Source organism: Durio zibethinus, chromosome 10 (assembly GCF_047325235.1).
Source record: "Durio zibethinus cultivar Kanyao isolate XHJ-2024 chromosome 10, ASM4732523v1, whole genome shotgun sequence".
Taxonomy (NCBI): Eukaryota; Viridiplantae; Streptophyta; class Magnoliopsida; order Malvales; family Malvaceae; genus Durio; species Durio zibethinus.
This window is the reverse complement of record NC_143171.1, coordinates 26,667,483-26,683,317: the sequence shown is the minus strand read 5'-3', so window position 1 is coordinate 26,683,317 and position 15,835 is coordinate 26,667,483. Positions and strand designations below refer to the sequence as shown.

General features: G+C 34.5%; 3 protein-coding genes and 1 pseudogene across 4 annotated transcripts; 1 reads left to right on the top strand and 3 right to left on the bottom strand.

Annotated features, from left to right (window-relative positions):
* Window positions 1-1,373: 1,373 nt before the first annotated feature.
* On the bottom strand, window positions 1,374-3,677 carry LOC111292510 (U-box domain-containing protein 40 pseudogene; annotated as a pseudogene). The gene has a single exon (XR_016345883.1). The product of XR_016345883.1 is annotated as a U-box domain-containing protein 40 pseudogene (transcript).
* A 3,009-nt stretch (window positions 3,678-6,686) lies between these two features.
* On the top strand, window positions 6,687-7,762 carry LOC111292990 (zinc finger AN1 domain-containing stress-associated protein 12-like). The gene is made up of 2 exons (XM_022885666.2): window positions 6,687-6,882; window positions 7,249-7,762. Exons 1-2 carry the CDS (start codon window positions 6,778-6,780, stop codon window positions 7,699-7,701), a joined length of 558 nt encoding a protein of 185 aa, XP_022741401.2. The 5' UTR covers window positions 6,687-6,777; the 3' UTR covers window positions 7,702-7,762.
* Window positions 7,763-7,792: 30 nt separating this feature from the next.
* Window positions 7,793-10,729, bottom strand: LOC111292989 (uncharacterized). The gene is made up of 7 exons (XM_022885665.2): window positions 10,354-10,729; window positions 10,030-10,151; window positions 9,700-9,749; window positions 9,152-9,594; window positions 8,910-8,990; window positions 8,523-8,585; window positions 7,793-8,111 (listed from the first exon to the last, which is right to left on the bottom strand). Exons 1-7 carry the CDS (start codon window positions 10,396-10,398, stop codon window positions 8,040-8,042), a joined length of 876 nt encoding a protein of 291 aa, XP_022741400.2. The 5' UTR covers window positions 10,399-10,729; the 3' UTR covers window positions 7,793-8,039.
* Window positions 10,730-11,293: 564 nt separating this feature from the next.
* Window positions 11,294-14,653, bottom strand: LOC111292112 (ferredoxin-thioredoxin reductase catalytic chain, chloroplastic-like). The gene is made up of 6 exons (XM_022884334.2): window positions 14,442-14,653; window positions 14,009-14,121; window positions 13,005-13,054; window positions 12,807-12,878; window positions 11,739-11,799; window positions 11,294-11,621 (listed from the first exon to the last, which is right to left on the bottom strand). The coding sequence occupies exons 1-6, from the start codon at window positions 14,536-14,538 to the stop codon at window positions 11,577-11,579; spliced, it is 438 nt and encodes a 145-aa protein (XP_022740069.2). The 5' UTR covers window positions 14,539-14,653; the 3' UTR covers window positions 11,294-11,576.
* Between the last annotated feature and the right edge of the window lie 1,182 nt (window positions 14,654-15,835).

Genomic DNA, 15,835 nt, shown 5'->3' with positions numbered 1-15,835 from the left:
CTTTTCCTTGCTTTTCTTCTTTTTCTGCTTGATTGTCGACACACACCTTAAATAATCTCACCTCTTTTTTATTAAGTAGTTAAGGCTCTGTGTAAAATAAAAAATCAAAGCTTATGATCTTTACTTGATCCAAAATCACTTATATAAGACTGGACCCCATTTTTCTAACAGCTACATATGTTGATTCGGAATGTGTCAATTCCCTTTCACTGTTATGAGAAACCCTTCTCAGATCTTTGCAATGTATTGAAATGAAACCATACAGAAGATGCCGAACATGACAAATGGCCCTGCACCACAACCAATTAGCACTACTACTCACCTGACAACTTTGTCCCCTAGAAAGAAAGAAAACTAGCTGCAATTCTTTTGATGCTAGTGGCTATTATAGACTTGCCGACGATATTTTTTTCTTTCATGTTGTTGATTTTGAAGGGCTACAGTAAATAGTCATTACTCGGTGTTCCAAAATGTCTAAGCTCAGACCATTTCCAGACATATTTATTGTTTATCAGCCCCACAACCTCAAACCATTTGTGCTTGAAGACATGGAAAGCACAGGCTTAAATATTTTTACTGCTTGTTGCTTTTCTCACCTTAGTTAAAAAGGGGCCAAATGTACCCAGTAAAAATGGAATGAAGGAATTTCATCCAGTCAAAAGCATTACTGATTCACTTGTGGTCAATTTCACTCATTTCTTTGACGTTACAAAGCTGGAAGTTATGAATTGAAAAACCAAAGAAAAGGACTAAGCAAATATTAAATTTCAAGGTACGTTAGCATACTGCCATGACTGCACTTTTGGATGCATGATTCACCTTTTTATCTTTTGCTAATGCTTGGATATCATGGTAGGCTTTTTCACTCTTTCGGTTTGGTTTTGGTTCCCTTGCTTTGTGCTAAAGCTGATTGTTCTTTTATTCATGGGTCAACATAATTGCTGAGTGACAGATTTTGCTACTCAACTCACCAGTCATCAGCCCAAATAATGTTTTTTTACCCAAAACCTCAGCCCAATATGGCTATGTCCCAATAAAAAAGCCCACCAGGCTGCCTCATCTTTCAGTCAACAACAAAAGCCTGCTCATTTACTTGGGTTCAGCTAAGCATAAGACATTCTGTGTGGTTACGATCATGTGCCACTATGGCCTTAGGGAGGCGAACTTGTTGGGTTTCAATTTGACCCGGATCGATTTGAAATTCATTTCGAGAAATTGGTATGAAAAATACCATCCAGCTAAGAAAAAGAGTTTGCCTTCCTTTTTTTCCAGAATCAATTCTTCTTCACAAACATTTTCCTTCATTTATTTACACCTTTATCACCACCCACATTAGTTTTTGAGAGGAAATTTTATTGAAAAAAGCAAGGGAAAAAAGCAAGAAAAATCTCTATAAATGAAAAAAATTCACCAGTAATTACAAGCCCAAAAAAAAAAAAAAAAAAACTCAAAACACGGATGAGTTCACACATGACCTGGTCTTTCCTCCGCCGAGTCGAAAACGGCTGTGACTCAACCCCAACTCAAGCAAAGCCTCCCAGTCCACATCCTTTTCCTCCTCCTCCTCTTCACTCTTCCCTTTCAATATCTCCAACATCTTCCTGGCCTTCTCCCTCGCTGGCTTGCTCCCCGTCCTCTCCACCTTCAACAACTCCTCCACCGCTCCAGCTGCCTTCGCCAATCCCTTAAACCTTAACCCCCCATGACTCAGTCCATACAAAACCGCCACACAACCATCCCGAGTCGACTCATCCAACTTACTCCCCCTCAACAAACTCACTAAACACTCGACCCCACCCGAATCCAACACCGCGTACCGCCCGTCTGGACCCGAAGCCAAGTTACTTAGTATAAGCAATATCCGACCCGTCATGTGACCCGATTTAACCATATTTAACAAAACCGGAACCGATCCAATTTTAACCAATTTAATCCTATTACTCTGAACGAGTGAGAGATGATAAAGTGCCAAGGCCGAGTCATGCCGAGTCCCCTCGGTCCCTGATCTAAGCATGTGCACGAGTGGTTGCAAAGCTCCCAAAACTCCAATGGCGGTCCGATTATCATCATCTAGAGCTAAGCTGAAGAGTGCACCACAAGCATGCTCCTGCGCCTCAGGGGATCCTCCCTTCAACACATCAATCAAAACGGGAACCAATCCTGATCGTACAATCTTAACCTTATTGACTTTTTCTAACGACAAATTCACCAAAACTGCAACTGAGTTCACTTGAATGTTAAAGTACCTGGAAGTAATCAAAGACCTGAAAGCTGAAAGTACACGTGGCGTGCAAAGAACAACCCTGGAACTCTCTTGGGTTCTTGTGATCTTCCTTAATGCTACCAGTGCTTCTTCAACGTCGAAAACTTGAGGGCTGTTCAGTTTTGTAAGAAAAAACTCTTCTTCTTCGTTAGTGTTAGGGTTTAAGGTTACGATTTCGGAGGAGGATGAAGCGGATGAGTAGCAACTCGGACAAGTCGCGAGTTGCGATCGTGGTGTTACAACATTGGTGGTGGTGGTGGTGGTGGCGGCGGCGGCAGCGGCAGCAACAGATTCCTCCGAGCTTGAGTGGAAGTGAGTTGGCCTCCGAGTTAACTCAGTGACTGCATGATCCAATTTCACGGAAGGACTATCTTCAACCCCTTGAATCAACTCTTCCCCTGAAGTGGACACCTTTTTTTCTTCTTTTGCAATCTGGGTATTTGGATTACTTGCCATTAATGTACGGACAATTTTCTCAGCTGTGGAAAATTCCAGGGGTTTTGGAGGGTTTAAGGAATGATTTTGACACCAGTTGAGAATGGTGGATTGAAGGGCCAGATTAGGAATAATAGTGGAGAAATCAGGGATGGAACCATCCTGGAGATTTGGTGTAAACTCGAAGGATTTACAGGCTTCAACACAGGCTCGGTCAAAGGTGTGACCTGAGGGAACTATAACCGGGTCAGCCATTAAAGACCCTGAAATTGGACAAGAAAATTCTTTGGGAGTTTGCTTTGGTTGAGCCTGAGATGTCTTCGAAACGTTAGCTGATGATGACCTGTGAAATGAAATCCTCCATTTTTGTTTGGTAACTGCACCGTTTGTAACTTTCTCTTTTTCGTTCGCTGAAACTTGAAAAAAATCTTTATGATGAGTTGGTGTTTTATGAGCCATTAACTTCATCAAAGCTTCCTGGAACTCCATGTCGAATCTTTTCCCTGAAAGCCCAACACTTTCCCAAATCTCAATGAAACTTTAAACCTTGTATCAACGTATCAATGAGAAACATTAAGAGACGTTGCTGAGACTCCAGGATTTCAGGGAGGTGAAAAAACAGGAAACCAAAGAATCCAAGTTTTGTTGTTGAACAAAATTCAGGGGACTAAAAGGGATCAAGTAAGTTCCTCCAATGCAGATCAGGAAGACAGAATCACGAGGAGAGAGTTAAGGAACGTGTTACTATAGACCAAGTCCTATTCTGAAACCAAATGAGAGAGAGAGAGAGAGTAGAGCGGAGAGGTTGCAGTTGCCTGTTAGGATTCGGATTCCTTCTCTCGTTCCTTGAATTCAGGCCAATGATAGAGAAGAAAAAGTTGCTATAAGTAACTTCTCAAACTCTAGACTCCATACTGCTACCCTTTTTACTTGCTTTCAAGTTTGAACTTTCTTTAACTTTGATCCCTTACTTTTTCTTTTTAGATAATTTACTAATTTTATATTAGTCAGTCTTTTTCAATTGTAGATTTTTTTATAAAATTATTAAAATTAAAATTTTAATATTTTACCGACGGATCACAGGGTTCAAATAGTTTCTTTTCCTACGTGCTAGCGTATGATAATAGATGAACAGACAATTAATCATGGATTATTATTAATGAAGCATTAATTATCTGACGCGGAAACATCACATCAGTTGGTAACGTTTATTCTTTTGGAGCAGTTACTGACTAATTTCTTTTGTTCTTTTGGTCAATTTTCTTTTTTTCTAGATTGCAATTTTTTGGTACTTCAGAAGTTAGAGCTAAGCCTGAAACAATGGTTGCCAAACTTGTTGGATGTATAGGGATTTACATTTATCCATTAATTTTGAGTTATCTTCTTTTTTTAATATGATTTATCAACTTTTTTTTTTTTTTTTGTTTCTATCTAGTTATTCAAGATCAAGAGTACAACTGTTTTTGTAAAACTTTTGTAGTTATATTTGAGAAGAGGTTTTTTTAGATTACTATTGAAACTTGAATTTGACATCATCAATTTTAAAAAAAAATTCTAAGATTGCAATATTTTGCACTTTATATCATTAATTTTAGTACAACTGATTCATTTATATTTATAAAAAGTTTATAGGATTGTTATATTTTGCTTTCTAGATCATTAACATAATCTTTTTTTTTTTTAACTCAAGAACATGGTTCAATGGCAAATGCATGTAATTTGGAATCCTCTTCTCGAAATTATAAAAAAAAAAAAACCATAATTTTCATCTTTATGTAAAGGCAAATATGTATTTATACATTCTTTGTTTATTAATTAACCTGTCAGAAGCTAACAACAAAGCTTGTCAAGCCAAGTTGTTATCCTCCCATACTGCTTTAGTAAATCAAGAATCATCACTTCTCAAATCTGTTGAAGCAATTGTTAATGCTATTGAAGCACACAACAATCTTCACAGCTTTATTTGCTGTCAAATTCTCAGTATAATGATAAAAAAAAATACACTTTATCTGGCTTAAACATGGCTTTATTCCATTAGTTAATCAACAAGCCCCTTTTGCCAATATGCACAAATGAAATTATTTCCATTGTTCATCTTCAAAAGAAAGATTGGTTGTTTATGAGACAACCCATGGTGCTGCTTCAGTCTCAGTTCAATAAATTCCAAAAGGCTACCACTTTAACTTTGCATGGAGCTGATAGACAGAACATAACTAAATTATTATTGAATTCTTAATTGCTAAGTTTTTGCATAATTGGAACAGTGATTTTGACTTTTTAAGTGTTCTAGGCTGGATTATTTCTCTTTCTTTCTTTATCAAAGTGTTCATTAAAGCTCATTCGCCATACCAATCCCATTCATTTAAGAGGAATTTGTTTTCTTTCATATTTTTCTCCGTTTCACATTACATGTTTTGTTGCTCAGAGTATATACATTATGAGATTTTATGCCCTAGCTTTATGATTTCTTTTCGATATTTATCATTATGAAACATGGTCCATCTTTTTTTTATTTAAAAAAGTTAAGAGTAAGGAAGATTATCTCATTTTTAAAATTAAGATAAACCGTCGATCCAATTATAAATTTTCATTTATAAATTTTCGAACTTATAAATTACCTATCAACGAAATACCATAAAAAATTCGAACCTAAATACTAATATACCCAACATTCATCTTTTACTACTTTTTCCGATCCTTGATGGGTCAATATTCACTTTAGAATGTTTATCTTTTTCCAATTCAAAAAACCCAAACTTATTTTATGAAAATTTGCTTTTATTTTATGCTATCTTTATCATGAAAAGGGCCAGGTGTCCAAAATCAGCACAAGCAAGTGCCCAATGATATTGATACTAATAGATTGGGCATTTGGTTTTGGATTATTAGTAATTCATCTCCAAATAAAGATTGTATCTTACTGTTATTATAAATCATTCAACAATATATACTTTTATAAAAGTGGAGTTCCCTGCCTTTACAAATTGGCTGGCATCATTCACCTTTTTGCTTGTATATAAGTCAAAGAATGATACAACTTGCCAACAAACTCTTGATCGATTGATTAAAAAAAAGTTGTGATATGTTATAAGGTTTAGGTTTGAGTTCAAAAACCCTAATTTCCATCCCAATATAAGAAAGAAAAGATGATGAAGACTCCTCTTACCCAATGGTAACTAGAATCAAAAAGATGAAAAGAAAACAAAAGGAAACTAATTGATGGCTTAAAAGGCAATTAAAAGACAGAGAAACCAAAATGTCAAACTTAGAATTCTAATGATAGTTAACCAATATCTAAAAAGTATTAGCAAGACTTGACATAAAGAAAATGCACTTTTTCCTTAATCTTTATTTTTTTTTTCAGTAATTGAAGTTAATTAGAGACAAATGATTTTTTTTTTCTCCTCCTAAATTAATCCCCATTAAAAATTAATGAGGATAAAGCATGAAATTTGGTAAAACTTTGCCTAATTAATATGCTAATGAATCATCACCCTTTAATTTATTTGATTCGATAAGGTCATTAAAATTTTATCTGGGAGTGATTAAATCCAATTATTATTGGATCTTTATCATTAATAATTGAAAAAATTTTAAAATATATATAAAATTTTTTTAAAAAAAATCATCCTCTTCACCGTCCAACGAGATTAGAGGTTATCACATATTTTTATTGACTATATTAAAAAATAAAAATTAATATAACAAAAAAAATGTATATGATAATTTTTTAATATCGTTTCCGAAAAATAGGTTGATATGGGGTCTCCTAATAAATTCACGTTGACCCCAATTCAACCACCGAAGTACTTGTGTAATCATGGTTCAATCCTTTTTTCCCGGGGTGACGTGGCATTTTCTAATTGGACAGTTTACGACCTGTAGAAATATAGATAATAAGCCTACACCGGTATTTGCCCTGGAAGTTTCCAACCAACTATAAAGCACTATTCAACACGGAATTCATATTCATGCAGGAATTGGCCTAGACCACCAGGCAAGCTTTATATATAAGAAACCTCCCCCTCCTGTATGTCTCCAAACATTCAAAACTCTAATAATCTTTGTTGAAATTAATCATGGCCGGCGGAACTGAAGCTTTTCCTGATTTGGGAAAACACTGCCAACATTCAGATTGTCGTCAATTGGATTTTCTTCCTTTCCAATGCGAAGGTTGCCACAAGGTACATATACTTTTATTGTTGTTTTTTTCTTCTTCTTTTTTTTTTTTTTTTGTAATTCTATTTATATGAATCAAATAGAACAGTCTGATTAAAGAAAACCGATTCTTGATTACATTAGGAAAAGAGGGTTATGTTTTTCATATGAATCCAATAGTGTTTGATTAAAAAAAAATCGAATTCGGAATGTATTAGGAAAAAAGGGTTATGCTTTTCTAATTTTGGCTTCAACTTTGTAATGAAAAAAATCGTCATGTGAATCAAATGGAACTTGTTTGAATCTATGAAGTCGAATCCTGATTGCGATAGGAAAAGAGAGTACGTTTCTTTGTTGTTTGTTTTAACTTTGTAATGGAAAAATATATGTAGGTGTTTTGTTTGGAGCATAGGTCATATAAGTCTCATGAGTGTCCGAAATCGGATCATAAGAGCAGGAAGGTAATTGTTTGTGAAACCTGTTCGACCTCAATTGAGATAGCAGGGAAAGAGGAGGAGGAGGTGAAGATAATGTTGGAGAAGCATGAGCAGTCAGGGAATTGTGATCCAAGGAAGAAGAAGAAACCTACTTGCCCTGTTCGGAGGTGTAAAAAGACATTGACATTCTCTAATACAATCGTTTGCAAGACTTGCCAATTGAAGGTTTGTCTGAAACACAGGTTTCCAGATGATCATGCTTGCAGACAGGATTCCATCACACTGGCACCGGCTAAAGGAGGAAGGAATGAAAAGTTCTTGGCTGCTTTAGCTTCAAGGAACGGAAAAGATTGTGCCCAGAGTGGGCAGCGGCCATCACCAACTTCTCCATCTGTAAAGGCCTATTAGGACGCACATTATTTTTCTGTTTTTCTTCTGTTTAATGCACAAATTTTCTTGTTTCGTTTTAGGAGTACCGAAAACTTAAACCAGCAAGGGATCATGACAATATAATCTTCTTTGTTAGATCATAGGAAAGGAACAATATATCCTAAATACATACCAATTAGAAATTTGTCCAGATACATAGATCAATATGATAATCCACCTATTTTGCGAGACTAAAATGAAGAGAACTTTCAAATGATGGATAAAACCACCACTTAGAAATGAAAAAGCAACCTGTTACGATACGTTCTAAGATTCTCAAACTTGCAAATGAAAAACTCCACCAACTAAACAGCAAACTAAAGTCGCATGCGGAATAGATGACGCCTTGAAGGGGGTGTAAGAGCAAGGAGAAGTTTCTTTCTTGGTCCCTGGAAATCAGGCGGAACTAGTCAGAACAAAATGAACTTTTAAAATGCACATTGCTGTGAAATGATCATTATAACAGGTCATCATTCAATTAATTATTATTATATTCCAATAAGTATTAATATCTCAATCAAACGTTCCAATTCTCCATGCCGTATCTCTATTTTTCTCCTATCTTTTCATTCCCCTCCTGCGAATTTCTTTAGCAAGTTTGTTTGTCATTAAACAGTCAAATTTTGTAAGATTATGTAGAGCAATGCACTGGCGCTCTAGCTAAATGACAGGTGAAAGCAGTAAACTTATGTAATAAACCAAAAGCAGTAGTCACATAACAAAAAAAAGAATAGCTGTGAGAAGCTCTATGTTCATATACTTCTAGAATGACCAAGTACAAAAGTATGCAATGACAATACCATTGGTATACCCAACTCTTTGAGGTCCCTGTCTCCCATTTGCCTTAATGCAGTCATATCCACCTGTAATCACACAATTCAAGTGTCAAATAAGTAGTCATTAAAAGAAGGAGGCTGCAATCAACCCTGAAAATTTAGAAGAAAATAGAATTTAACATGCCATGGGACCTTCTCATCAAACAGGAAAACTACAGATTAGTTGTGGCAATGAATGTGCCTCAGGTCATTAATACAAGTCAATAAATACAGGTGTCAACTTCCTAGCTAGAACAGATAAGTTGGTTCCTTCAACATATAGCAGACACAAGAAACAAGTCAATTTGGGCTATAAGAACACATTCAGAGGCATCCTTCTTTTGAGACACTAGATAAAAGCAGTTCACTTACTTCTTCAGCCTTAAAATGATTGGTATATTGCCCCAAACCAAGTGAGTTCAACAAGGTGGCAACAGCGAAAGGTTCCTCATCCTGTGAAATTCCAAGAAAGTGAAAATAGTTTAAAGTAAGACTTGTAGCTGAAATAAAAATGCCTAATGGTCATAGCAATAATTTTACATGAGAAAAGTAGACTAACAAAAAAGATCCACCAAATTAAGGAAACTCGAAGCTACTGCAAGCAAGAAACATACAACATGTGGCTTTCTCTGCATTATGCTGCTCATTGGTGCTACATATGTGACCGGCCTGGCAGGTATCACTTTTTCTGTAAAAGGTACAAGACCGGTCTCCCTAGAAGGATAAAAAACTCCATTGCTCGAAAACAGATTAGCCCTTGCAAGGGCAGTTGGTACCATTTGTGGCATGTCAGAAAAACCTCTTGATCCATCCATATTTTGCAAGGAAAATTTATGCAAACCATCTGTAATGCCATTGTGAGTAGTTTGACCTAGATTCTCGATTCTGTTTGGTTCTAGACTACATGGATGCTTGCTAAGATTTTGCAGCGGCCTAATATCTTTTGACAGCTTTCCAGAATTCCTCTTTCTACGCTCATTAAAAGCACTCCGAAAGTGATGAAGTCCATGCTTGCGTATCAGTTTAAATCGGAGGTCATTTCCAGCAATCCGAGAACCTTCAGTAATCTCACAGCACCATAATCAGTCAACAACCATATTTAAATAGCAAAAATGAGATATATCAAGCCTAGTTGAATTCAAAAATAATAGCTAACAATTACCTTGTCCTGTACTGCCACCTGATCTGCGTTCAGTAACATTTCCTCGATGCCTGGAAAAATGACACGCAAAACTAATACATAAACCTAAACATAGAAATTTATTTTTCATCATATTTATGAAAACAAAAGATTCAAGCAAAGGAAAAATAGTCATACCCGGAATCCAATCTCAATACAAATTAATGTCAGTTAAAATAACAGATGAATTTCTCACTTACTAAGCAAATACAATCACCTAAAAGTTCAACAAGAACTAGCCAATTAAACAAAAAGTTGAACGCAGAAAACAATATGAAAATTAATAAAAAGCAGAAATAGACAACAACCAACCTTCTGTTGCTCGAAATGAAGTTGCTAGCACCACCATCACTCCAGGGTTTATCATGTCTGAATCTTTTGCTTCCACTCATTCCTCCATGATCAACCACGACATCATCTCCCTTCTTCACCACCTAAAACAAAGATCATTTTACCAGAAAAAAGTTATTCTATTTATTACTTTAGTCCATAGTTGTATACCAAAAAATATGACTCACATGTCCCAAAAGTACTAGTTTTTAACAAAAACAGAAGAAACCCACTAATAATTGAAGAACCCTTGACCCCAAATGATCATAAAAACTGAAATTTGAGAGTAAATGAGCAGATGGGTACCTTGCCTGAGCCTCCCAGGGTGATGGTAACTCTGGGTTTTGCCATATATTTGAGACCTGAGAAGTCAAGAATGAAACTTTGGGGGGGTTATATTGTCAATGTTTCTTTGCTATGTAAAATTCAACAACGTTAAAAGGAGGCATTCTTGATGGTGAAATTTGGACTTCAGGAAACTGTAAAGAAATTACACGGCAACGAAGGAGAAGAATGAAGGAAAAAGGGAAGTAAATGAGGGTATAACCTTTCTGGTTTTGCCATGTATAGAAGGAAGAAGGCAAGCGTTTGTCCTTGTGGGCTCTACAACACTTTTGGTCAAGTCAATGCCCCAGGATTATCGAATTCTCATTGTCATATAAATTTCTCACTAGTATTTTTCCTAAGGCAGTGTTTGGTAGCTAGGAAAGAGAAAGAAAAGATTAGCAAAAAGTGTAATTTTCATTATATTTTTAATTTTTGCATTAATTTCTGAAATAGAAAAAAAAAAGTCATTTTATTTTTTCTTCAAAGAATCTCTTGTGCTTCAGCTGTACTGCTTTTGTAGCAATTCTTTTAATCGAGATCATAGAATCAAATCCTGCTCTTGTTATTTTTATATCCACAAATTATTAAAAAAAGAGTTGCTTGATAATGTTTATTCCCACTACTTCACCTTGTCTAAGCTTCATACAGGATCAAATATGGAGTTGTATAATAAAACCATTATCAAGAAACTAATGCATATTTTAAGAGGTTGCTTGATCCCAACTAGTTAGGAAGTTACCGGGGGAACAATATGTAATAATTGCCAATGATGCTACAAGTTTAAAACAAAGATAACTCTCAAGACTTTGATTGTTCAAGTAACCACGTTGGCAAGAGGAACTAAAAGTCCAAGTTGTGTAGGATGGAGACTTTTGAGACCCAAAACTATAACAGCTTTAGCATTCAATAATTTGAGTACTGATTCAAAATATATTACTCATGTTTATTGCCAAAAGAATTCCAAAATCAATGCAGCAATTAGAACCATGATTGCTATAGCAGGAGTTGAAGCAAATCAGAGTAGGCTGCATCTGAACAGGGTTCATGAAGGAGGTTAAAGATCATAGATACAAAGACATGAATTTATCCCCTATTGACATACAAATATACATATGCATACAACCTCTGTTGGTTTGTCTTCTTTCTTGGGGCCAAATACAAGTTATGACTGTTTAGAGAAGTAAAATTGGAAATGTCAAGAGCTACATGTTTGCTGTTGTTTCCGTGATTTCTTCCAATGTGATGGACTGCACATCAAGAAAAAAAAAAGTATATTGTTAGAGCAAAAACAGCAAGAAAATGTCTGCTAAAGATATGATGCTTGTAATTGCTGAGAAATAAGATTTAGCAACCCAAATACGTACCTGATTCTTGCCAGCAAAATCATTATCTGGAGTGAGAAAAAGCATGCAGTGACATTCTTTCCTGCCAAACAGTTGTAAATTTGAAAAAGAGAATGTAGATTAAGTTAATGAAATTAATATAGTAACACTAGATTCACCAAAATTAAAAATATCTGAGTGATGATATCGTGGTTCTCAATCTGCATTCAAGCAACCAGCTTTTATTTTCTTTAGGGCAACAGCCCTCAACAAAGACATGTTTTAACTGTTATCCGTAATATTATGAACTGCTAACTTTCAACCCACACAATAATTTGCCTCACTAGAAAGAGTAGTAGATGTAGAACACACCAAAGTAGTTCTTAATTTTTATTTTTCAAAAGACTTTGTGCCCTTGGAAAAAGAGAAATATAGCTTGAGTTTTTCATAGTACAACTAAGAATGCAAGAAACATCAGTATGCATAAATGAATCGGAACTCCAAGCCATAGTAAATTGTTAACACCCTTTGCCATGATATTAGAGATGACACAACAAGGAAACTCATCTTCCAAGGACAATTTCAACTTCAACACAGATCTGCCTTTCTTGGCAGCAAGTTTCTTGTTCAATTATTTATATGGTAGATGAGATTCAAAAATATCCTTGCATTTGTTTTGATATTTAGAACATTGTCCTTGTAATGGGATTTACTTTAAGTAGTTAAAGATTATGGAAATCTTTCCCCACTTAATACCTTCAATACTATACCTATCTGCTGAAGGTGCTTCAAAATCAATCTCAATCATGAGATTAAAGTAATGTTACTTAATTTCAGAAGATAACTAACTAGTTCTTCAGAACAGTGAGCTCCAGTTCAGAAGTTTCCACTAAGTTAAAATCAGCAAGTTGACATGCACCGTTTTTTACAAGGGATCTCGAAAGGTTTTATGCCATATAACGTAGGCACTGGACAATGGGTTAGAAAGGCACTTATCATCTATGCCTTTTTAGGATGAATCAAATATCTTTTCACTTCCCATACAACTCTTGCAGTGAGACCATTTACATAAGGAATATAGATTAAACTATTTTGTGACAATATATTTACCTCTCTCTCATAGGAACGCATGGACAATTCCAAAAGCCTTGCCCTACCTCAGCAGCTTTGTCATCATAATGCCTGTAATTCATTTGATTTACACTTGAATGTTATTAAATCTGATATAGCTATAAATATCAAGATATGAAAGTGTAATAGGATTAACAATTCTGAACAAGATTGATAGATCACGAAGGAAATATTTACCTACAAGGGCAGAGTGGTGCACCCAATGTATCTTTATGCTCCGCCAATCCCTGTTCAAATATCGAAATGAGTTTTTTTATTTCCCCCTTTTAGAATTTTTTTTGTATCATATTTTGAACAGACGACTGAACAAGATAGATCAAATAAAGAATTAGAACTAAGATAAGGTTTACACTCTTTTCAAGTAGGAGTTAGATTCCGTAAGAAAATAATCCAACATTCAGTTTCATGTTTCCAAAAAATACTTCACAGTCAACATGATCTGAGATAGTTGGAACAGTTGAGTATAGACATATAGTTATTCTTCAATCAATCTTGTTTTATCATGAATGAACAAGTTGCAAGTCTTCCATCCATTGTTGGCACACAAAGAACTGAAAATTTTTGAATTCAACTTCTCCAGAACAACCCAGACATATGTGGAGTTCTAACAATAGAACAACTCAATTGGAATTGAGTCGAAAGGAAGATTTTTCTCACTTGTTAGCCTTAGAAGACAACATTCAGTTCCTTCCAATTGCAACCTAGGTTCACCAACTCAGAATAACTAACAATTCTGCTATGAATGGTCTAGGATAAATACTAAAGGATGGGACTTTTTCTACTTACTCTTCCCAATACCTCACTTCATGAAGCCATAGCTAAGTAATGGCCCTTGAATTTTGGTACAATATGCAGCCTAAATAATAGCTAAAACAAATTTCTTGCTCAAGGTAATATCTTGCAATTGAAAGAATATGACATTGCTTCCACCATCAACCATATTCGCCTACCTTAATAACGCTTTGCATCAACCTCTAAGACTAATATATGAAGCTTTTTGAGCTGCCATATTAGCAGATATGCTGAAGTGCGTATCCTCAGCAATTCAGCCCTTTGAATACCTCACTTAGGTGGGATCAAAACCGGGTAATGACTCATATGTGAAGATTTTCAGAATCTGAGATGCAAACTGAAATGAGAGTATGGAGTTAAATCCATAATGAGCTGAATTTAAAGAGCACCTTAATTACAACGGAAGTCACTCCCTTATCCATACAGAAATATGTTCCTGACCGACGTGCATACTGTTCTGAGAATTTCCTCATTATTTCCACAGATTTCTTTGATGGTTCCACTGAAATAGAACACAAAAAAAATAACAATAATAAATAAATAAATAAAAATAAAAAAGACAAATTTTGACTCGTATAATCACATAACATCGAGACCCATGAATGATATCAAATAGAAAACCAAATTTACGGCTCTTACTCATAAAAACAGCATCAAATTCAAGATATAAAAAGGAAGAAAGTTTAACTCACATAATCACATAACATTCAACCCCCAAGACAAAAAAACAAAAAGCAAAAAACGCAACTCAATTCATCAAATTCAAGCTAAAAGTGATGATACGAAACTTGAGTCTTCAATAAAACAAGCAAAAGTAATTACCTTTAGCTCTGATTACAAAGCGGTGACGGGAAGTATTAGGAGGGCAAAGAAGAGATGAAATGCCTCCATAGTTACATGAAGTTGCTTGAAGAGCCATGGCTTTTCTTGGCTAACGCCTTACTGCAATAGAAATTAAACTACCTCTCACTTTTCTCGAGTACAACTGACATGTGTCTATCTATTTGATTGTTTGTTGTTTTTTTTTTTTTTTAATTTTTTTTTTTATAGTTTCAAGTACTTATTTTTTCTGTCCGTTACTGTTTCGATTTTGGCATAGGACTACTTGATTTTGGGTTTTAGTTTCATTCATGATCTTTCTTTTTTACCAGGACGGCGATCTAATCCGTACCGACGAATTTCGGTCGATCGAATCTTATAAGATCGATTATTTTTTTTAAAATTTAAATTTTAGATCAAATCGAATAAGATAAAATTAAAAAATAATCAAAATCGATTCAAATTTATTTAAAATTCAATCGACTCGACTTGATATTATATAAAAAATATTTTTTAATTAATTTTAAATTTGTATTTATATATATATTTATATAATAATATTTTTAAATATTTATATTTAAAAAATAATATTTTATATTTAAAAAATAATATTTTATTAATTTCATGTCGAATCGAGTTATGTACGATTTACATAGTATCGAATCGGATTCGGATATAAAAAATTTAAAAAAAATTTAGAATAAAATCAAATTCAAATTTAATAAAACATAAAATCAAATCAGATTCGAAGAAAGTAAAACTCATCCTAAACCCGACTCGATATCGATCCTACTTTTTACTAGGGTTTTTTAAAGGGCTGCCTGCCTCCTGCGGTTGTGAAAAAATCAAGCATCAAATTGCACGAAACCACCCAGTTCTTTTTTTTTTTTTTTTTGCGAAAAAAGTTAAGACTGATAGGTTATTCAATTTTTTATATCAAGATAAAATAATATCATATTAAATAATTTTAAAACAGGTGATCGGAAATCATCAATTAAATTCAAACCTAAAATTATTTTATAAAAGAAAACAAATCTTTATCAATTAAACTAGCCTGTTTCAATTTTCAGGATTTTTGGGCCTTGTTGGGCTGTGATTTGGTTTATATTTTAGTTTGGTTGGGTTCACTTCTGAAATCGCATCAATGTCCATCGCCATCTCCAACATCTCCTAGTTGTTTAATTTGAACCATTATTGCATAAATCATTATTTTCTTTTCAATTTTGGTTCATATATGAATGTATAAAAAAATCCAACCTAGATAAATTAGTTTGGATTGGACCCATTTGAAAAAGAAATGTATTAAGCAATTCAAAAATTCTTTGTCATTAAATAAAAAAATATAAAAAATATATGTAAGAGGATAGCAAGAATTAATTTGTATGCAAATACACCAT